General features: G+C 36.4%; 1 protein-coding gene across 2 annotated transcripts in view; it reads right to left on the bottom strand.

The window, feature by feature from the left end:
- MTDH (metadherin) overlaps positions 1-23,495 on the bottom strand; it is a 33,066-nt gene that overhangs the window by 3,152 nt on the left and 6,419 nt on the right. Inside the window, exons 2-12 of one of the 2 annotated variants that reach the window (XM_040546602.1) lie at positions 23,384-23,488; positions 18,796-18,877; positions 18,170-18,349; positions 16,573-16,641; positions 13,841-14,092; positions 11,062-11,148; positions 8,922-9,020; positions 6,415-6,542; positions 5,763-5,882; positions 3,954-4,073; positions 675-831 (exon numbers count right to left, since the gene is read on the bottom strand). In XM_040546602.1, the coding sequence (XP_040402536.1) occupies positions 675-831; positions 3,954-4,073; positions 5,763-5,882; positions 6,415-6,542; positions 8,922-9,020; positions 11,062-11,148; positions 13,841-14,092; positions 16,573-16,641; positions 18,170-18,349; positions 18,796-18,877; positions 23,384-23,488 (1,399 nt within the window). The remainder of the gene's footprint in view (positions 1-674; positions 832-3,953; positions 4,074-5,762; positions 5,883-6,414; positions 6,543-8,921; positions 9,021-11,061; positions 11,149-13,840; positions 14,093-16,572; positions 16,642-18,169; positions 18,350-18,795; positions 18,878-23,383; positions 23,489-23,495) is intronic. The other variant, XM_040546603.1, reaches the window with a different exon arrangement.

Genomic DNA, 23,495 nt, shown 5'->3' with positions numbered 1-23,495 from the left:
TCAGCTGTTGGCTAACTGGAAATAATATATATGTACACAGGTAACATTATTTGTTCACTTTTATCTGATTACATCATTTTTAACCACTGAGTTACACTTGCACATGGAAAGATTAATTTTTAAAATAATGAACTACATAAAGATGTGGTTACATGGTATCCAGAATTGAATAAAGAATCGCTATATTATTTGAATAAATAGATTGGCCTTAAAACGTGCTGGCTGCCAAAAGCAGCAAAAGTCATCAAATTTTTTTTATATGTTTAATATGAGATATTCTCCCATTTGCTGAGGTGGGAATTAGTCACAAAAGCCTTTTTATTTTAGAACCACAACAAAAAGCAGTTAATTGATATATTAACTACATAGTTACAGCACAGAACTCCCGTCCTGATGGGGAAGAGTACATTCAAATGTCTGTTAAGGTCTTGACAAGGACAACAAACATTTTCAGTCATGCAAGCATATGAAGTTTGTTTTTCCTCACAGTGAAAGGACAGTTGCCAAAATACTATCATTTAGCTTTCTTTTAAATAAGATCCCTCAATGAAATATAGAAGCATCTGATGTGCTACTCCGCATCCAAACCACATGGCGAAGCATTCTGACTGTACATGCTCTGTGGAAAAAAAACACCACACTGAATTCAGATAAAATTGTACTGAGATACTTACTCTGTGGAGGAGGCACACTGTTTTGCTTAATATTGGGACTAGAAACATCTGTCTCTTGCAGCATCTGTGGCACTTGGGAAGCGATCTTGTCGGAATCGCTCTCTGATACAATTACAGATGGCTCAGTAGAAACAGCAAGTGAAGGAGCCTCCTCAGGCTATTTGAAAAAAACAGAAAAAAAATTCCAAGAGTTTACTAAGTCATATATATATAAAGACATTCTTATACAGTGTTATTTTGGAACAATACTTAGCAGGTGCTGGGAAGATGGCACTGAAAAATTAAGCCAGTATTAAAATCCTTTAAAATTGCATTCAAAGCCATAAGACTGTGACTGCCATCTAGTGCCAAAACTTTTCAGTTGCATACAAGTAAAGTAGCCACGTAAACTAGTTCACCTTAAAAAACACATGACGTGCATAGAAAGAGAATACAATCTGAAAGTCACTAAAATCTGAAAAGGATTCTAGAATATGTATTCAGAATAGGTGGAAGACAGTGATGCATACACATTTTGTTTCAAGGCAAAACGGCAAACTGGTTAGGTCAAAAACTACAACTCAAAAAAGCATTTATATGGTTCAGAAAGCATTTGCAGTCATTCCTACCCAGCGGGCAACTACTTGGTCGTTGCTCACATTCTGTGCTTATATTAGAACAACAGGTATTCGTGAGAGTAGTCAAAAACATTTCAGTGAAAACTACTGTAGGATGAACTACCAGGTGAAAGATAGCTTATTTTCCAATTATATGGTCTATTTTGAAGATTCCCACTACAGAGATGAACTGTAACTGTAGCTTACTACGTAGCACTTACTAGAATGAAAGCTAAGTAAAACACAAGTTGAAATGCAAAGAAAAACATTTTAGTAGGAAAGTCAGAACAAAAAAGAACTGTATGATCCCACAGCAAGCAACCTACTGACAGAAGGCTTCAGATAAGAGTATACTGGAAAAACACGGCATCAGTCAAGAAACAAACCTAAAACTTTAGGATGTTATTAAGAATTCATGGCCGTAGTTGTCCTACAACAGCAAGGATGTGAAACTAACAGAACGTAACAGTGATGTCTACATCCATCCCTTGATGCAGATGTACACAGGTCCTAGGTTATTGTTAGTGATGGCAACAGTACAAGCTGGTAACATAAGCATCTCACAAAAATTTAGTCAAAACATACAATAGGGCAACATACATTTTAAAGCCATATAATACTGAGCAAGAAATTAAACAGCTTTAATAATTTTAATTAGAAAAAAATAACAAAAAATAAGGTAGAAGTTCTCTAATCTACTATGGATAGAGAAGTTTTCTGTGTTCTTACACAACTGAAATAAGTTTAATAAGAGAACTACTGGAATTATAAATAACATCACACTAAGGATGACAATATTTTTTTTTAAATACTGCCTATGCTGATAAAATGAACTCCCATATTGCAGGACTTCCAGGCTTTGCCAATTCTTATGTTGTCTAATTGTTGGCAACGATTAGCTACACAAGAACATTAACTTCAACAAAATCAACGTTGCCTCAAACAGGAAGAGGACTTACGAAAGTTCTTAGTTGTGCAAGGTAACCAATTCAGTTTACTGGCATCACTCACAGTTTTGTTAGGACAGGGTCACTCTCCACCCGCATGTAAAACAACTTGATTAAGATTTAAATGTACATTCCAGTACAATTGTACAATACAATCCCTGTACCTGAAGCGGGGCTACAAAAAAGCTGGGGAGGGACTCTTTGTCTAGCAGTGCAGTGATAGGATAAGGGGGAATGGCTTTACACTAAAAGAGGGGAGATTTAGATTAGCAATTTGGAAGAAATTCTTCACTCAGAGGGTGGTGAGGCACTCGAATTTTAATTTTCCTCATATTTTGTTTTCATGTTTCAGAACATTTGCTCAAGACTCAATTACCTAGCTTGGAAACTTAGGTCATCCATTTCAGGCATCAGTCACAGACCATTTCTAAAATGTTTTGGAACAGCCAATTCAATATCAGAAAACATCTTTGTATATGTGAAATTACAGTAAAGCCAAACCTGATGGCAAAGAGGCTTGAAAAATAACTGATAAGCCATCTGCATTGTCAGATGTAACAATTCACAAATTGCCCTTTATGTTCACCAAGTTCAACTAACTTTCAGGGAACATCAGTAACATTTTTCTTCCCTCTTTTTTTCTTTTGCTTCCACAACAAGTTTAATACAATATTTGATCTCATTTCACAAAACTGCCGCTGGCTGCAACACAGCTATATATAGGCACAACCTATACAAACAACGAATTTAAGACTCACAGCAACAGGATCACTCCAGTCTAAAAAAATAATAGTGCACAGTGTAGGTCTACATCTGAGCTGATGAATCAGACACATTGATACCAACCTTGAATAAAAGTTGAAGTAAATCTAAACTGAATAATCATAGTAAAAGCTATACTTTGATGCAGAATATTTATAATAAGCTAAGACATGTCTGAATCTGTTTTTCAAGGCATGTTCTCAATATACAGTTTCTGTACTTTGGTGACCTGTAGCTTCTTGTAGAAGATTCCATTCTATTATTTTCATTGAAATCTTCTTGTCTTTATGCAATCTTGTTATAACCTTGCTATCTTTATGTAACAAATGCTTAGTTATTGAAGTGAAACTCAATATTCTGAGGTACTGTCTCATTGATATTGTTCATACTTGATGGAATAAAAATCAATACCATCAGAAATATTAAATATTTTACTTCTTCCTACAGTGTGATGCTTGTAGGACATTATTTAAAGAAGCTATTTTGGAGAAAGACCAAGGAACTTGTATTTTCTATAGTACTTATTTCAACTGAGAGCTGAAATGAATGGTCAGTTTGTGAATTGGTTCAATGACAACTCAGAACATAGTATGTTGATAGCTCTTCACTCTGTTGCAATGAAACAGTAAGATATCCTGAGATATTAGTCTTGCACTCTTACCTATTTATTCTTAGGTTTCCAGATATGAAAGTTTTAGAATTTATATATTCAACCACCAACAACAAAAACCACAAACTTGATCATGATGAAGAAGATTAATGATTTAGCAAATGCTGCTTCTTAGAGTGGATGCCCTTTTTATAAGCTAGTAATTGAACCATGCCTAAAATTCCACCTCTTGATCACCTTCAAATTAAACATAACCTGAAACATATCCCTACTGTAACATTACCATACACAAACTAACGTTTCAGTACATCTTGAGCATTTCAAAATAAGAAATTCTTACTTAAACACAGTTTTATAACCCTACCTTAGCTGGTTCACTAGTACTTATGGTCTTCAGAGAAAAAGCTATTTCCTGCTGTGGTTGAGCTTTTGAGGTATCCTCTTGAAATTCCTCTCCAGCTTCTCTATCCAGTTCTTCAGTGTCCTACAAAATTGGGAAAAAAATTAGGAGCCTGTATGTGCAGTAAATTTCCAACTCTTTCTCCCTGCACATCAGTTTGGTTGCCATAATTAACTTCTATAAGTAAGAAAATCTAAAAAAGATTAAAGTAGTTGGCTAATATTTGCTTAATATGCAGAAGTTTCAGGTATTAACTCGTATAGCTTTCTTTCACATATTATGCTTTAACAATATTTTGCAACCCAGCGCAGTTTCCAGTGATGTCTGTAACATAAACATACCTCTATACAAACTGAAAACATTTCCTAAGTTTCCAAGAGTCTCAACCTTTACTCCTTAAGCACTAATGTTGGACAGTTTTCCTTTAAACGAGGAATTAGAGTAGATAAATTTGTTTAAAGCACTAAAAGGGTCCTATGGTGAACGGTAACTAGAACACAAATCTCCAGTTTTAAACTGGAAGTACCTTCTCAAAACATTCCTTCCTTCCTTATTTCCCCTGAAACCTTGTGAGAAATGCAGTCAAAGTCTGTTGACTCCTAACGGGTAAGAATATATCCTGTCTTACATTTAGCTCTGGTGGTAGCTTCTGCTGCCTGAAGCCAACAAATACAACATGAACACTTAGATTGTACTGTTAAAATTATACTTCTCATCAATGAACACATTCAACTTTCAGAGTTATAAATATACATATTTTATGTGAGTTTGAAGAAGAACTAGCAAGTTAAATCACTAAACTTACTATTCTAACTTGAAGATCCATGCAAAACATTGAAAACACCTGTTAACCATTTCTTATTAATCATGACTTATGTCTAGAGTTATTGCAGATTCCAGAACAACATAGATTTCAATCATAGGAAAGCTACAGTCCTAGTATCCTTTCTTTTTTTAACCTCAAAAGAAATGTTGCAAATTGACACGAATCAACCATCTCTACTTATACAATATTAAAGGAACTCTACTTGACAGTAATTTTATCTTTTACAATTAAAAAAAAAGAAGCAAGTCCAAAGTAATTATGACTGAAGTAATGCTATCCTCCTCCTTTATGAATGGCCGTCACCACAGGCAGAAGCAGGATGTATTCTGAGTATGAGCTGTCAAAAGACTTTTTCCTATTTAGAAAGTACTTGTTTTCATCTATTTAAACATGCTCCAATTGCCAAGTGCAATTTGATTTTGCTTTTTTTTTCCTTTTTACAATAAATGAGTTTCAATGTAATTTGTCAAATACAATTAAAAAATATCACAGACAACTCCAGCCATCTTGTTTGCAAACAGTATCCATCTCATTCAAAGATCTCACATAGGACAGCTGTACTTGTAAAGTCGTAAATACTTAATATTTCACATACATTACAAAAGTACTTTAGAAAACCACTATGTCCTAGTAGGACCGCACTTCAAGAACACCTAGAAAGGGAATTTCAATTTCTCTTGTTCTCCTAGCTAGCTATGCACACAAGGCAGCTGTCTTTCAAAACACAGGAACAGAGAGCTTCCCACACAGAGGAAAGTCCCTGTAGAAGCATCCCTACACTACAGAATCTTGCTTTGAAAGAAAATATTTCAAAGTATTTTCCACATATTTCATGCTTTCCAGAAATCCAGCAGAACTACTCTATATTCACCAGTCCATCAGAGAATCACTTTTTGTGAATTCCTTGTAAATTTATTTTCAGACAATCCAGATCTTGCTCCGTTTACCTGTGAAGGAGAGTTAGCTTCTTCACCCTGCTTCTTCTTTTTCTTCTTCTTTTTCTTGGACTTCCCACTTGTCGAACTCTGAAGAATTGGTTCTGCTTTTTCTCTTTCATTATCTGAAGCCTTAAATAAGGAAATATAAGATATTAAACATTTAAGATGACAATGAAACACACTTCCTATAAACTAAACATAAAACACTAGCTATAAGGGATTTAATGGCATATAAAAGTAAGTGAACACAATCTTATCTGTTCAGTTCATTTCGGAAAGACTACATTCTTTACACACTCTGGAAACAAAGTACAAGAGCTGGGAAATGGAAAACAGACAATGTACTGGTGGCACAGAAATGCTGCTTTTTACACACGCAAAATATTGTTGAGTAGTATTTATGAGGAGAGATCCAAATCCTCTATTAGTACACAATAAAAGGTAATACCTTACATTATGGTGAGACAATAAGATCTGACATGGAGCTAACTGGCTTTTATTTTCCCCTATAACATCCAGCACCACGTTAACAAAATGCTGCTGCTCTTATCAGCGTAAAGGAAATGAGAGATTACCTTAATCATCACCCTTAAGTCACTTTAAGAAATGGCAGTGGTAAGGGCAAAGTCTTGGAGCTAAAGGGGAAAATATCACCTTTTACCTTCTGAACATCAGATAATGCCTCTTCAGGTTGTGGAACAGAAACAACTTTTTCTTCATCTACCCAGTTTCCCCACTCTTCTGCTGGTGCGTTCCAATCAGAGCTGGGATCAGCAGAAGAAAGTCCATCTGCAAAAATTAAAGAGATTTTCAGGAATGTCACCTTGCTTTACAGGTACTCTTTGACAGTTGAAAAATGAAAAAAATTACTATGCAGAAAACTACCTTTGATACCAAGATACAAACAGGTGTTTCCTGTATTTCTGAAAAATGTAAATATGTTAATGATAAGATGAAGACTTTGGTAAGTAATGAGTCAGTTTTAATTATTTTACAAAGCAACAGGATTACAAACTAGTCACAGCCGCAGCTAGCCACATGCAATTGCTTTGGGATACTTTTATGAACTATGTAAAGAGCAACAAAGTTAAGGGTTGTTCTTCATCTCAAGTCTTTTTCCTGGTTTGTGAAGACATTAGGATGAACTGTGAATAATACTGATGCTTAGTAAGGATCCTTTACAAGTGTCATATCTGAGAAATGTAAATCTCATTGAGCCAGAAGTCATCTTGTAACACAGACATTCTTTCTTTAATACCGTATTTTTCCCAAGCTTTCAAGTCGCTACTCTATTTTGCTAGTATTGTCATTTTGCAATGGCACGCGTTTATGATGTGATGGGGAATGACAGGGTCAATTATATAAAAGTTAAAAATGCTAGAAGGAAAGACCTAAGCCCTTGAGTTTAGCAGAAACTTACAGCAAGTCGATTTCAAAACCGAACACCTTATAAAAGATGATATAAACACAAAATGAAAAGACTACCAAAAATATTTTTTTTACCCTTCGCCTATGCCAAATTGATGGCAAAGGTGCAAGCTTGGTCTGCCAACTATGGCAGCATTCAATTTAAACATTTAAAAACTTACGCCCAAAGGAAAAGCAATGATAAAGCCAATTACATTTACTAGCAAACACTGTAGTTTGCTAGTACACAAGAATTTTAAGATTGCCTAGAAAACTTTTTCATCTCTTGCCTTCTTGTAAAAATATTACCTCAACTTAGTTGGTATATTACGTATATATTACATACTTTGAACATTATACACTAGAATCAACTGATTTGAAAAAGTTTACTACTGTGTAACACTTAATAAGCTTATTATCTATTGCCCTGTCACTAGTTCCTTTAAGAAAATTCCATTCTTCTAAATAGAAAATTTATAGCATCTGCACATCCAGTTAATTCCCATGCACTGAACCTGTTAAGTGATATACAGATATACCTTACTGATTTAAGGAAAGTTCAAGCCTGTTTCCCCCTTCTTATAGATACCAAGTAATGGAGGTACACTACTGAAAAAATGACTTGATTAACAGAAGCTGTAGACATAGACATTCTATGTTCAGAAATGTGAATAAGTTATGCTCTTATAATGGAAAGCTGATCAATTCCAAACAATTAACTGAAAATGTGCTTCCCTTATTCTTAAGCCAGATAAGGACAGAATAATTTTTATATCAACTGGTATCAGAATGATCATGACAAAAATGGAGTCAATGACTGTATCAATCCATTCTAATCCTGCAGTCATTAAATAAGACATTGTTCTTAGAAGGTGGTATGTATGGCAGCCTTGCTGGTCACTTTGTTGACCAAGTTTTTAAGCCAATGAGCTAATGAAACTACATTGTTTATTTCAGAAAAAAAAAATCTTTATTCAGTCAAATATAATATCAACTACAAGGCAATTCAAAAAGTGGACTTAAGGCTGTAAGCTTTTTTAAGGGTACACTTTCACTGGTAGGTATTTAGGTAAGTCTGTAACATCCCTACACTACTACTACTAACTATGCTACAGCCCTTGTTTAGGTAGAGACTGTGGTAAAAACTACAAGTATATCCTGAAATCAGCAAGGAGGGAAAAGAAAAATAAACACCAAGCTTACTACAACTCCCAAGTAACTTCATCGATCTCTAGCCTGCGTATGCTTTTCACATATATACAAAATTCCCTAATGCTTGCTAAACAAGGAAGTAAGACTAAGACTGAATACAAGAGTTTTAACGGCATGTTAAGTTTTCATTAAGATACAACCATGTAAAGACAAACTCTGTTACTCAGATATATTTTCTGCTAATACCAACATAACTTCTGCAGACTTGCAGTAGATTTCTTATCATTTGTAGCAAATTAAGACTGGTGTAATTACATTGTCCTTCTAGCAAAAGTCAGAACTACACTAAAATGCATGAGCTTTCTTTCACTTCTGTGTTTCAATACCAAGTATTTTGCCTAAGAAATAATTATCAATTATCTACTATCATTCATCAGAAGTACTTTTTCCTGCTTTCCTCAAACTGATACTTAGCTTTACAGAAGTGAAACATTTCCATTTTTGTCTTCATATGCTCACAACTAGTTAATGCAAATAGCTTATAAATAATTATGCTTTAAAGTGATGGTAATTGCAATTTTTGTTAATGAACATTTTAGAGGAACATACTTAACCCAGACCATTCGTCATCAACAGGGGGTTGAGCGTGACTTAAATCCCATTGAAAATCGGAAGTACCAGCCTGAGAAACTGGCTCACTATTGGATCCTGAAAGAGAATAAATGAAATTGTACTTGTCAGTTACAAGCTTCCTCAGTCTTCTTAGGTAAAGCAATTCAAAGCACAATAACCAAGGAAAAAAGGCCCACAGAAAAAAAAAGTCTGGTTCTAAAGACTGCACAGTACAGGAAAAGCTCTTCAAAACTACCAAGCTCTTCAAAATGAGTTTTATTCAGAAAAAAAAGGGAACTGAAAAAGGAAGACAAAGTCAGCAGTAGAATATGGGAAAAAAAAGAGGTAATACAGATTAATAACATTCCACAAGACTTACAGCAGTCTCCTCTAATTGGAAAACAATGAAAATTTATGGGTGATAAAATTATTCACCATGTGTAAGTAAAAACTCTTATACACATCAGCTTAGAAGACTACTAGAAAGAAAATTATATCACAGATATAGCAATTAAATTATTTACTACTAAGTGAATTTTATGCTCATCATTTAGACTCAGCACACAATCAAGCAGAAATATCTTATTGATTTAGCTTTTGATTATCATTAAAAGTTACTTTATTGCATTATTTGAGCATAACAACAACAACAAAAAAAATCAGTTCAAGTAAAAAGTTCTAGGAACATAAAAGCAGCATGACAAACAACAGTAAAGCCTAATTCCAGCTATGACAATAAAAAGTGTTAGACATCTAACATCATTATTTTAAGAAAAATAAGGAATCAGCAAACAGAAACAATTTCAGAAAAAAATCCAAGAAGCTCATTTGTGGAACTGAAAGAAATTAACATACCACTTTACAATGAGACTTATTTTTGAAAAGTTTAGCTAGGACCACAGATAGCTACCTGGTTCTCCCTAATTCATAAATGCCTATGCAAAAAATCTCTCAAATGACAAGAACACTGACACATTCGCTATCTTTTACTAACTAGCCATTACAGCAAGCAGTAAATATTTATTAATTTGGCTAATGTGCATCAAAGACTATAAATACACTTCACTGTCTTCATGCTTCTCTCTGAATTCAAGTTGGAATGATGGTATTGCAGATGAATCTCAGATCAGTCTTTCCCACTTTATTAACTAAGTTTTCTTAAGTTTCAGCCTAGTAACTGAGCTTAAATTCAAGTAGATCCCTTTGGGAAATCCAATTTAATTAACATTTTTTGTACAATTACTATTTTTTTTTCTTAAGATAGGTTTTCATTAAGTGAGCTGTTCTTTGGAGAGCCTGGTGAATTAGACCTTGGCATTTGTAACTTCTTTGTTATACTGGCACAGATGCGCACAGAGAATGAAGCACTTGTGAGCTATAGGACAATGAACGCTAGTTTCACAGTTTGAAGACCACAAACTGCAATACCAGTAAACATAGCTTAATGCATAAGCGCTTGGCTAGCTACTTGCTGGAAGAAAATAGACACGCCAAGCTCTTTAGATTGGGAGTAAATAAGCAAGAGAAGAAAACCTGACCCCTTTATTAAATAATAAATCACTGTAGCACTTATGTCAGTAATTTAACACCCAAGATCTGTTAGGAAGCCAGGTTTGCGTTCTACAGCAATTTCACCCTTCAAAACAAGACGACCCTGGAGTTCAGCTTTCCTACCCATCCTACAAAGCAAAGCCTCAGGACTTCAACTCCTGCCTACACAACACATTTTGAAAGTAGTGCTTCAGTTCCTTGAAGGGAAAAAAGAACCCCAATCAACAAACAACAAGACCCCTGAAAGTTCAGGGTAAAAATTATTTTCCTAGAAAATCTTCAGACATCTATCTTGAGTCACAGCAGTACTTAGCAATCTCTTATGCCAATCATTTAGATTCAACACAGAATCAAGCAGAAATACCTCATTGATTTAGCTTTTGATTATCAATTTCAGAGTTACCTTATTGCATTATTTTAGCATAACAACAAAAAGCTTGGCAGACTTTCACAAAACAGGTCTTCTACTTGTTTACAGTTACCACTACTATTTTCCACGGACAAACGATGCGAAAAACACCTGGCAAATTTGTTTCTATCTGGTATAGGAGAAGAGAGGCAAAAATCTTTGAAAGGGCATACTTACCAGAAACTCCAGGAGTTAATCCAAAAGAAGAGAAAGAAGTAGAATTTGGTTCAGAGGTATTAATCCGTGCATCCACATTCCAAGCAGCTGTGGGGGGAGGGAAAAAAAAAAAGAAAGAAAAAGCAAGCTTCATACCGCTGGCAATGTTGAAAAAGTTAGCTATTTAATGATGAATAGGGTCAGTAAAACAGAGGAAGTTCCAGCCATGTTAACATTCCATACAGCTGAGAGCAGTGTTTGCCTTATTACATGAGACAATCAGCACTGACAGAGGTGTGAATGTATGAACATTCAGCTTGAAATCATTTTCAGACTAAGATCTTGCTCCCTCTACCACTGTTTCTATACAGAACGTTAGATTTTCTTCTATATATAAACTTTTCCTTTGTGAGGAGTAGATTGAGTTTTGAGACCCATATTGCTGATTTTCCCCCCTGTTAACACCACTGGAGTTGTGAAAAAGCCTATTTGTTAGCTCTGTAGATGACACCTAGCTTAAGCAAATTGCTTTTACGTTGAAGAACAGAACTGAGTTCAGAACAATTTTTGACAAATAGGAGATGCTGATTAAAAATTACAACATACTTAACTCTGTGAAGTGTAAAGTAGAAAACAAGACAAAATAACCAGTGGCATAAATGTGTCAAAAAGAAGCAGCTGGTTAGAATGTGATTATATGATAAGGAAAAACTACTAGGAGTTATAACGAGCTACAAAGAGAACCTCAGGAGGTCCCTAGCACATCCTCCTCTCCTGAACTCACGGTCAGCTCTCAGGTCAGATCAGGCTGCACAGTGCTTTTTATTCAGTTGAATCTTAAAAACCTCCAAGGATGAAGGCTGGTTACCCACAAAGGTTGTGCGTTTATGATGCCTGACCGTCCTTGTGAGGAAAAAGTTTGTTTATACTCAGTCTGAACATCTTGTTTCAATTTACGTCTGTTGTCTGTCGTCTTCCTACTACACACCACTGTGAAGAGCCTGTCTCTGCCTTCCCAGTAACACCTCACAGGTTCTGGCAGGCTGCTGTCAGGTTCTCCTGAAGCCTTCCACTCCCCAAACCAGACAGGCCCCATTCCCTTAGCCTCTCCTCCCAGGGCAAGTGCTCCAACAACCGACCATTTCTGAGGTTCTTTGCTGAATTTGCTCCAGCTGATCAACATCCTTTCCGTACGGGGGGACCCAAAACTGGACACAGTATTCCAGTTACGGTCCAAGAAGTGCTTAGTAGGGGGCATAATCACTGCCACAATCTACTGACTGACTCCTGTTAATGCAGCTCAGAACATTGCTGGTGTCCTCTGCTGCCAGGGCCCATGGCCGGCTCATGTCCACCTCGGTGTCCACCAGGACGCCTGTCCCACAGAGCTCCTCTCCAGCCAGCCAGTCATTCCCCAGCTCAGGGTTCCTCCTTCCCAGGTGCAGCACTTCACATTTGTCCTTCAACTCCCTCGAGTTTTGGTTGGCCCACTCCTTCAGTCCGTTTAGGCCCCTCAGGATGGCACCCCTGATCTGGGCTGTACCAGCTGGTTCCCCAAGGGTTTGTGTAATCTGGAATTGTGATGCGAGTCACACTATCACCTCCTCCAGATCATTTATAAAGATAATAAACAGGACAGCTCGAAGCACAGAGCCCTGGGATACCCCATTGCTACCAGCCTCCAAACATAGCACACTATGTACAAACATACCCACTAACCACTACCTGTTTTTCAGCCACCCAGAGCAGACCATCCTAACTTTAATAAAAAAATGCTGTGAGAGACAGTGTTGAAAACATTACTAAAGTTATGGTAAAAAGATATCCTTTGCTCATCCACAATCTGGTCACTTAACCAGAAGCGGATCAGTCTGGTCATGCATGACTTGTTCTCAGTAACAAAACAAGAACAAGCTGTTTAGGTGCTAAGAAATACCACATTAGAATATAAAGCAGAATACAACTAACTGGAATATGAAAAAAAAATAAAAATAAAAACAACAACAAAAACACTTGCTTCCTCTCAGTAATAAAAAGCTTTCAATGGAATACCAAGTCCAGTCTCAGGCACCAAAATCCAAGAAACGTGGGACAAATGAAACCAGTCTAGACAAAAGCAGTGTTTCTGACTATAGCAGAACACTGCTTTTCAGAAAAGACCATGATCATTTAGACTGAACAATGGACAGGACAATATTACAGTATCTACTAATAAGGTTGTTGCACAGACAAATGAAAATTTCATCATTTATCTGGACAATATAAGCAAAAAAGGCTAAACATTGTACTGGCAAAGACTAAGAAATAATTTCTAATGAGAAAAAACAGTTCTAATGAGAAAAAACAGTAAAAACACTTAAAGAGACTGCCCCAAGAATTGAGCAATCTTCATTCCCGAAGCCTAAACAGATGTCTGTCAATACAATACAGCTGATTTGATCATATATCAACAAAACAGACTTATAACCTAGGTTCCAATACATATGTTAAAAAAGGAAAGAAAAATTATACTTCAATGACTTAATATACACCTTCAGAATTTTAGAAAAGTGATAAAAAAATTTGGTTCCTTGACAGAAATAATTTTATTTCAGACGAAAACCAAAAACCCCATTAAACTAATGAGAAACATGCACGATAAGCCATCAGAACTTGCAATAAACAGAAAATGCTTAGTTCACATTTCACTAGACCATTCCAAGATTTTTTTGAATACATAAACAAAGCTATTCCAGAGATTCAGTACCAAAAATTATGTAAAAATGCTTAAGTGAAGCAAATTTTTCTCAAAATAGCTTACCAATAGGAGTGAACAAAGAACGCTCTTTCCAGGGCCTGCCCACCAGGGTTACGCCCCAGTCCTTTCCATTCCCATTAGCATCTCCAGTGTCTTGGCCCCAAGCCGATGTCTCAGTCTTCCTCTTCCCAGCTGTAGCTGAGGAAACAGATGTCCATTTCTCCTCCCCTACACCAATCTGTGAGGAGATTTTTACAGACTTCTCATTCCAGCTTCCACCATTTACCGTATGGCTTTCACTCAATCCTGTAGACACTTAAAACACAAGAATAATGAAACGTTACACAAAATACTAATTGGATGAAGAATTAAAATCTTACATGCACATATACTTAGCAATAAAAGAAAAAGAAATGAACAACAGCTTTGCTACACCAGTGTGATATAGAAGAGCTGCTGCTCTGTCTCAGCTGATTTTCCAGTTCAGATGATACACACCATCTGTCAACTAACTTGAAGAGCAAGGGGAAAAAAACAGCACCAAACTGCACCCTTCCTCCTGTGTCCCTTTCTTTATATGACTCGTATCTTGTTTCATCAGTGCCTCTAGATTAAAAAAACATGGCAATTTCTCTTACAGACTAAGGTGATGCAATGGCTTGTGGAGAGCCCTATGTATTGAATGGAGAACAATTTCTGTTTTGTAACTATGGTGGCATACAATAGTCCTCTAAGCACTAAGTAGAAGAAATGATGTGTAGAAAATGCTTCCCAAGTGCTACATGGAATTTACTAGGCACATAGCTATCATTAACTACAGAGACCAAACTTTGGGGGGGGGGGGGGGGAAAAACACACAAAAAACCCCATGGCAAGCTCTCAAAATAATTCATAAGCAATGTATTCTACATTACACTACGGTAAGAGACCACAAATCTTTATCTGCAGTCTACATTGCTGAGGAACTACTAGTCATAGCAAGCTTAATATGCATTTTCAAAGGACTCAGTACTACACTGAGACAAAGATCATTATAAATTTTCTTTTCTTTTAATGTCCCCATAAAACATAAAGGCTAACGATCCCCTGGCACACCCAACCTGACCTACATATGACACACCTTTCTCAAAGGGCCCTGCATATCAAACCCTCTCTTATTTTTAGTTATACATTGTAAACAACAAAAAAGCTGCCAGTTTACAAATGATGAAGTATCTACATATTATGAGTGTAACACTTAAATACTCAGCTAAAAAGTGACACATAATTAAGTCAGAATCATATGTCCACAAAAACTACAGACAATATGTTTCATTTCATAAATGAACTCTGCTCAGGCAGCATGAACATACCAAATTCAAGGCAGCCTCACTGGCAAAGAAATGATTTGCTGAGATACGCCTACATGTTCCTAGATAAATCCTATTTCCAAACACAGACAGCTGTAATACAACAATCCCTGTACCTAAAAACACTGTCCCCTTTCTCTCACAACTCTAGAGATGCTACACTGCGTCAATCTATGTCCTCTATGGGTAACATGTCCTTTTAGGGGATGGCAACAACAAAAAACAGCAAACACAGGAACTGTTGGTGTAGCTGGTAGAACAACCCTTTAATCTTGCAAGAAGACAGCTGAAGTCCTGGAGCAAAAGCTTGATTATTCTGTTTATTAAACTACTCTTCCAGCAACTTTTCATAGAAAATCACAGAAAACTTAAGGTTGGAATGGATCTCTGGAAGCAACCTAGCTCCACCTTCTGCTAACTTCTGTACAGCTAAGTTCAAAATTGTGTCATTTTACTCAGTCTTTATGATTACCAGAACTTGAGAGTCCAAAGCCTCTCCAGGCAACCGTGTAAAGAGCTTCCTTGATGACGTCCAAACAGAATTTCCCTTACTGCAACTTAATCATTGCCTCCTACCCTATCATTAGGCACCTCTGAAGTACATGGCTCCTTCTCTCTATGCTATGGTCCAGAAAGTTAGCATGTGAATCAAAGCCCTCAAAAACTGGCAGTGATGCATTTTCTGGACCTGGGTGCTTTTAATAACTCATTTGTTGACTTGCTTAAATGCAGTGACTACCCTTGTTTAAAGAAATGCCACTAATGATGGCTATAAAAAACCACCATCTGTATATCACTATGCCAAACTAATACACTTCATGCACTGCTGTATCACCATCTCCTATCAAAAAGCCATTACAATTCATCAGTCAAGCATAGTCTAAAAGTAGCCAAATAGTTTAACAACTATATGACAAATAATGTCCTCAAAATGAATGCCTTTACAGTAAACCCCTCAAAGGAGCATTGAAAGAACTGAATAACCCACATGTACACAACCTGCAATGAGTGCAAACTTTACAATAATCAACTGCTATCTTTGAAATTATCTATATTAATTTTTCTCTGAGCAAATAGACTTATTAACACACAAAAAAAGTAAATTTGAAAAGCTAGCATGAGGGATTTTTAACTGGTGCTTGAGAATAAGCTTTAGCATTCTGCAAGTAATGATCTGTATAGCAAGCAATCTGCCTGAAAATTTCAGACACTAGATCCTTTTTTTTTTTTATTTTATACATCCCAACAGATGTAATAGAGACTGTTTTCAACCTGTTGAGTAGTAACTGCAACTTAGAAGTATAACATTTGCATAGCAAAAAGAGCCAGCTGCATAATAGAGTTCCAGATTAGTAACCACATAACATCCTGCACTGACAATGTGCTTCCACTTCTGTAAAGCATGTTTCCAGTTAATTAGGAATCCTAGTCATGAAAGCCTTTTACCTTGTGGAATTGATGACTCCCCTTTGGAAGGTTTAGAGCTGCTGACTTGCACATTCAGAAGCGTATCACCTGGTTAAGAGGTAGGAGGAGACAGAGCTAGAGTAAATTTCTGCAGACAGCAACACCTGTAAAATTCCTTTAAGAGTATTCATAACTGGTATTTAAAAAAAAACAGCCAACCCCCACCCAATAACATTAATCAGTACCTCAAAGTAAATTAAGCCATTTTCATGAAACTTAAGAGTAAAATTAATACTCTATTTTTCTTTGTGTTGATTCTTATAGACAAATTGAACTCAAAGGTGATTTACAGCCTATACACTTAGTAGCTGCAGATTTCAAAGAATTCTAGCTAGTTTCCCAAGAATAGCAAGCAGAAATCTAAAACAGAGGCTGTCATTTTCCAGCTAGTTGTAGCTATACATTTCTGAAATGCTTAGAGATATTTCTAACTTTTCTAACTTTTACCTTACCATGAAAACATTAGACAAAGCTGATTCTCTTCAATTTATTCTGATATTAGGTGATACATAAAAACATATGCTGCATAATGAACTTTGCCTAGAGAGTTTACAATAGTCATGGATAGCCATAGAGTATACAGACAGCTGGAATTACTGTTCCTTGACGCTGTTTGTAGGTAAATAGTAGGAAAAAAAGAAAACAGGAAACAATTTATCCAATTTCAAAACACTCAGTCAAGATGCAAACAAGAGTCAATTAAAAAAAACAAAACAACTGTTAAGCCCTGCAAGTTTTAGTATGTTGTTACAAGGTACCAGACAGTAGCTAGGCTCAGTCTTTTTGCTGCTTAGTTAGAATATCATTTCATTGAAGAGCTGAGCATATCAACAGATTAGAAATATGCCAGAAAGCTAAATTGTGCGTTTAGATTCTTTTAGCTTCCTAAACCACTTCTCATCTACAGCAAAATATGAATTCCTATGCCTGCACACTGCTTAAATCTATGAGACTACCTGAAACAGCAGCAGCCCTCGGAGCTAAAGCCTTTTTCCTTATTGAAACCTCAGCTGCTAGAATTGATTACTAAACTTCAGCCAGATGTGTCCCACCATCATGAACCACTTCAGCACATGTACTAACAAACCAGACAGTGAAAGAGTCTACATGTTAAGCAATGAATATAATCAGTGTAGAGAACTCATAGGCATAACCTTCCCACAAGGAAGCACTCAAAAAGTTGAGTTAGTACTGCCTGCAAGAGTGCTGTGGGTGAGTCTGAAGTTTCCAGGGAACATAACAAGCAGAGTCAGAGCATAAAGGCAGGAATGGAGACCTACGTCCATGCAACTGTGCAGCTACTGACATACGATACCAGTGCTGACAGAGCTCTGGTGTGGAGGACATTGCCTCAGACATTTACTCCAGGATGTCCTCTCCTGAGCTCTCCCAAAACTGTGGCTCAAAAAGAGGGGGAGTTTTGCACAAGGAAAGGTATCTTTATGTGGCTTGAAATAATATCCTCAAGAGTTACACATCCAAATATATCCCCTATGCTTCCGAAACAGTCACTATTTGGGCATTCAAGAGACATCATCTTTATAGAATTTTTTCACAGACCTCTTGACTATCATACCTTTATTTTTTCTGAGACCAACGGGAAGCGATGGTGTAGGCATCAGCTGTTCGATGGATACAGTAGCTGTGTTTTCTGACCCTTGGGGATTTGATTCTCCTGAGCCACCATCAGTCAATACCTTGTCTCGCTTCCGCTGCTGTCGCTTTTCTCTGTTACTGATTTTAGTTTCCCAGGTTCCTAATATGTCCCCCAAAATGAAAACATGATTAAGTTACAGAGCAAACAGGAAAGAGCTTTACCTCGTCTCATATCAAGCTGAAGTCTGAAAAAAGGTTCAGTTTAAAAATCAGACCCAGCAGGCAACTTCAACATTAGCTGGAGAAAATGAACAACTGGCAGAAGGTAAGTTTTTTCCTGGATGCAATGCAATAGTACTTTGCTTCCCAAAGCAAACATGAATAACACTAGTTAGTATATTATACATGACTATTCTCAGTTTCTGTAAGTTTAACTGAAATACAGTTAAAATCATTAAACATTGTTTCACACATCAGATTTCCAGATCTAATATACAATTCTGGAGGTAGGACAAAATGAGTTTTCTGTGTTTATGAATCACAAACAAGTAAAAGCATTTAAATCAAAGTACATCTAATCGATTTTTTTATGTTTGTGCTCAGTACCTTCATCAACTTCCTTTCCATCTAGACGTGACGTATCTTGAACCGTTTTAGCATCTCCCTTTGATTTCTTTTTTTTCTTTGACTAGAATAAAAATAAAACATCACCTTATTAATTACTTGGTGATCGCTCACTATATATTTAGAATTTAAAAAACAAAAACAAAAGAACAGGAGCAAACTTAAAACAGATTTTTTTCTTAACAACCCTCTGTATGGACAGTCCCTTGAAAATGAAAGGACTACTAACCAACACTTATTCCTAAACATAAATTAAGACTGTTAAAGGGCATTAAAACCTTGTGCAGTATACAAACGGCAGATGGAGGGAAGAAGTACTTATGCTACAGAGCACAAATCCTGATGGAAGAAGCAATGCTGATAGCATCACAGTCACAGAGGAAAACAAACTGTTTGACAGACAGATCCCACTGGCAAAATCTGTATAGTTATACGTGGAGCAACACAGAATGAGTGATACCTTAAAATATAAGCAAACAGAAACGAAACAAACAAAAACACAAGTTGGTAAGAATTCCAGCATGGAAAATTACTTCAAAGCAGGAGCTGGGATTAGAGCAATATGCATTTATATTTATTTTTAAATGGTTCCACCTGTCATTGTTTCTTGGCTATACAGGCAGAGATAAATGAATAGGAACAGATACGACTACCCCTTCAAGCAGTTTTGGTGCAACAGGTAGTAATAAGATGTTAAAAAGATACTATCAAAAAAAGAAAAATGACCTTAGGTGTTTGGAGGGAGTATATTGCAGAAAAGCCTTTGAGTTTAACCTTTTGATAAGCTAAAGTGATGGCAAAATGACTTGCCTGCCTTTTTTGAAAGAAATTACAATACTAAAAAGCTTTTTGATCTAGTGAAGAGGTGTGTAAGAACTACTAGATAAACCTGAAGGAAAAAAATATTTAAGTTTTTAAAGAAAGAAGGCTACCCACTCACATTAAATTACAACTTCCACCGATTTGCTGTCTCTGTATGTGAATACTCTAATAGAGATATTTCAAGTATATTGAATGTCTTTCTGGACGTCTAGAGCAAGACTAGCAACTAGGTAATAGTTAATTACCAGCTTTTTACCTGAGTTTCGACTATATCATTTGCAAGTCTTACATGGCTAAGAACCATACACCAGTATCTCTAGGACTGGTAACACGTAAATTATCACCACAGTTGTAGCAGAAATCCTAAGGGTCCACCATGGTATGCGGTGTACATGCCTTTGAGTTTGCATGCCCCCAAAGCATCTTGTAGCTTCCACATGGCTACTGAAAGCAGTACAGCTTGTTAGTGCAGCACCAGAGCTAATAAAAATGCCACTGCTTGTATGCAGTGCTGTGCCAACACACCTGTAACACAGATCTGACTAGAGCAGTTAATTCACCACGTGCTGTACTAGGGGACCCACAATATGCAAGCATCCAAACAGAATTATTTCACAAACTTATTCAGTAAACTACATTTACCCACATACTGGCTATGTAACTTCTGAACAGTCTCTAAAAGAAAAGGGACTGTTTCAAAAGCTACCTGAGAAGAATTGGTTCTAAGAACACGAACAAGCCAAATCATTCCTCAGAGCACCTTCCAAGTAAAGGATTAAGCATGACAGCAGACAACATGAAAGATGATTGTGATTTGCTTCTTGCCACTTAAGCAAAGGAGAGGTTAGTGATCGTGTACCTTCATCCTCCAGTCTCAGCTACACTGAGAAAGGAAGCTGAGGTCTTAGAATCTCACATCTACAAAGCCACCACGACTCATCTGGTCTTTGACATGAAGAGAACACGTCAGAAGACTTCACAAGTCTTTCAGATAGCAGTTTAAGATGACTGCTTCTCCAAGTTATAACTGCAGTTTCTTAAGAAAATCACTTTTACAGAGATACTGACACCAAACACTACATTTCTGATAAAAACAAAGCTTAAGAGTTTTGAAAGTAAGATTTTAAAAACAGTCCTTGTTAGTAACAAAGACTGAGAATTCGAATATTGAAAATATATTTGCTTTCCTAACCTGAGTTACTAGAACTTAATCTAAGAAGCTTCCAGCTATAATTAGGTATCTAGCTTATTCACTACCAGCCAAGTGGTGAACCAAGTTCTGTAACCATCATTCTCCTGGTAACAAACTGACTGCTAAAGGTTAAAGATGTTAAAGGGTCTCAAGCAACCTAGCCAATAATTTTGCAGAAGCCCTATTCATTCAAAGTGTCAGCTTCTGCAACATAGAAAGCTGCCAGTGTTGGGTCTGCCACCAGCCAAGGAGCACAGGAGGAACTTGGCAGGCTTGCCAAAATTTATGTCTGTAAGATACATGGTCCCCCATGCAAGAACAAACTATAGAGAAATAAGCCTTTCTTCTTTGTCCTTAATAGTCTGTTTACTTCTAGTATTCAAGACAAGGCAGTTTTGTGTAATTTTAAAAAGAACTGGCACTAAAGTTTTAAGATTCTACAGTGTCATCCGCAGAATTTTTTTTTAAATACAGTCCCATATACTAAATGACTAAAAACCCTGTACTGCGCAAGTCACTAAAGTTGAAAAAAGGGAAGAAACTGTTCTGTGTCAAGAGAATGAACAACTGTATGAATCAGCCACAATCTAGACATTGCCCAAAGCTTCCCTTCCACACAAAGCAGAACAAGAGGACAAAACCTAAATGACTACCCTGAAAAAACATGCATGAAATTCACAAGACTGAAGCAGCTATCAAATACAGAAACTCAAATGGAATTCTATTTTTCATCAAAAGCAAATATTTAAACACAACAAAAAAAACATACCCTTCAGGTGACAGATTATATATATTTATATATCTGTATACATGCATGCACTACTTAAATCCTACCCATCACCTCCTACCGCCCACCTCAAGCCATACAAAGAACGAACACCTACACAGGACCCCTAACGTTCTTCTCAGCAGGCTTATAACGTTACAAACACAACAGTTGCCCCGAGAGGCTTAACCAAATGATTAGATGTCTGCAAAGTTACCCGTAGCTTAAAGCAAGTACTTGGGGCTGTTTTTAATTGAAGGGTAACAATCAACTCCAGAGGCAAACATGCTTCCCCAAAGCAATACGAAAACATAATCTGTTGAACGAGCATCAAAAATCCATGTGGTGGTACCAACCCCCTGCAGCTTTCATTTAACATTTCAAAATTCAGTTTTAAGGTAAAGCTCAGGTTGAGTATTGAAACACCTTACCTGCCTGGAAACATGCTTAAGATAAAGTGAAAGTTAAGAATAAAAACGTGGTTATTCCTTCAGGATCACATTTTGTTCTGTTCTTGAAAAGAACAGTCTGATATGTGACTCATGGAGAAGAGAAAGAAGTATGCAGCATGAAATTTTAAGGTGAAGCCATTTTACAGAAAAGTCTATTTGTCAATAATGAAAGCTTTCAGAGTACTATAGCCAAATGACATGATACAATTAACTTTTTGATAGTTTTCTTTTCACCAACATACTAACTGCAAAAAAAAAGGGTAGTCAAGTAAGTTAATTAGAGCTTGAGCGAGCTAAACAAATTACAGTAATGAAATACTGTTTTCTTTCTCCAATACTCTTCAGTATAGTTAGAGCAAAAGCATCTTGGGAAGGAAATTCTATTAATTAATCCTCAAATATATCAAATGATTTAAGTCAATTTACTTTGTCAAAATATATGTATGTACATATTTAAAGGTTTTTAACAGAGTGAATTTTTATCATTCCTAATAGTAAAAAATTAAAAAATGCAACAATGTTTACCTGATCAGAACAAAACTGATAGCTAGTCTTCACTGTAGCATAAGCCAGGAAATATATTAAATATTTTCAGAAATCCACGCCAGTGAGAAAGTTTCATGCACAATGTTAGCAAAAGAACCAAAATAAAGTTTTGCTCCGGGGCCTATCATAAATATATCTACGTTGCCTAGAAGGGACAGCATTTATGGCAAAGCTAGAAGGGATCAGTCCTCAAAAAAATAACATGTCTTTAGTATGGCTACCTAGTACATAAAGCTTCAAATCAAGCTTTAAAAAGATGTTCTAATGCAGCTGTTCAATTTGCACAATAAGAAAGCTCACACCAGACTTCAAAGCCTGTGTTTGTCATCAGAAATTAAGATCTCTAATCACTAATGGATACATCTGACAAAAGAAATAAGCATGCACATGCTCTTAATCCTTTCAATAGTAGTCCCTCTATTGTTGGGCCATTTACAAGCCACTTAACAATACTATCATTATGCTGCATCTCCACAGAAGCCCACAAAGATTAAACACAAACTTAACTTCTGTAGGTTTAACATCTTCAAATTGTGAACAATGGCATCAGTGTTTAGCATGGGGGTTTGTTTTGCTTGACGCAAACACTCCGTGATAAGGCATGATCTCAGAAGCTGAGAAAATACATTAGCTCTTTCCAACAGAGCATTAGATTAATACTCTCCATATTAAAAAACATGCCCCCCCTCCCACTCAGATAAATAACTGGATTTCCTACCACAAATACAGTTATTAGATATTGAAGTAACATGCATTAAACTTCAACATTTTCATTTCAAGTACATAACTGACCTTTTCATTCTTCTTTTCTGCATCCAAAGGTTGCTTTGTATTTTCTTTACAGACAGGCTGTATTATTTCATCCTCAGATACATCAAGGAAAGACCGTCCATTAGGCTGCATA

The sequence above is a fragment of the Cygnus olor genome, chromosome 2 (genome assembly GCF_009769625.2).
Source record: "Cygnus olor isolate bCygOlo1 chromosome 2, bCygOlo1.pri.v2, whole genome shotgun sequence".
Lineage (NCBI taxonomy): Eukaryota > Metazoa > Chordata > Aves > Anseriformes > Anatidae > Cygnus > Cygnus olor.
This window is presented reverse-complemented; position numbering and strand designations above follow the sequence as displayed.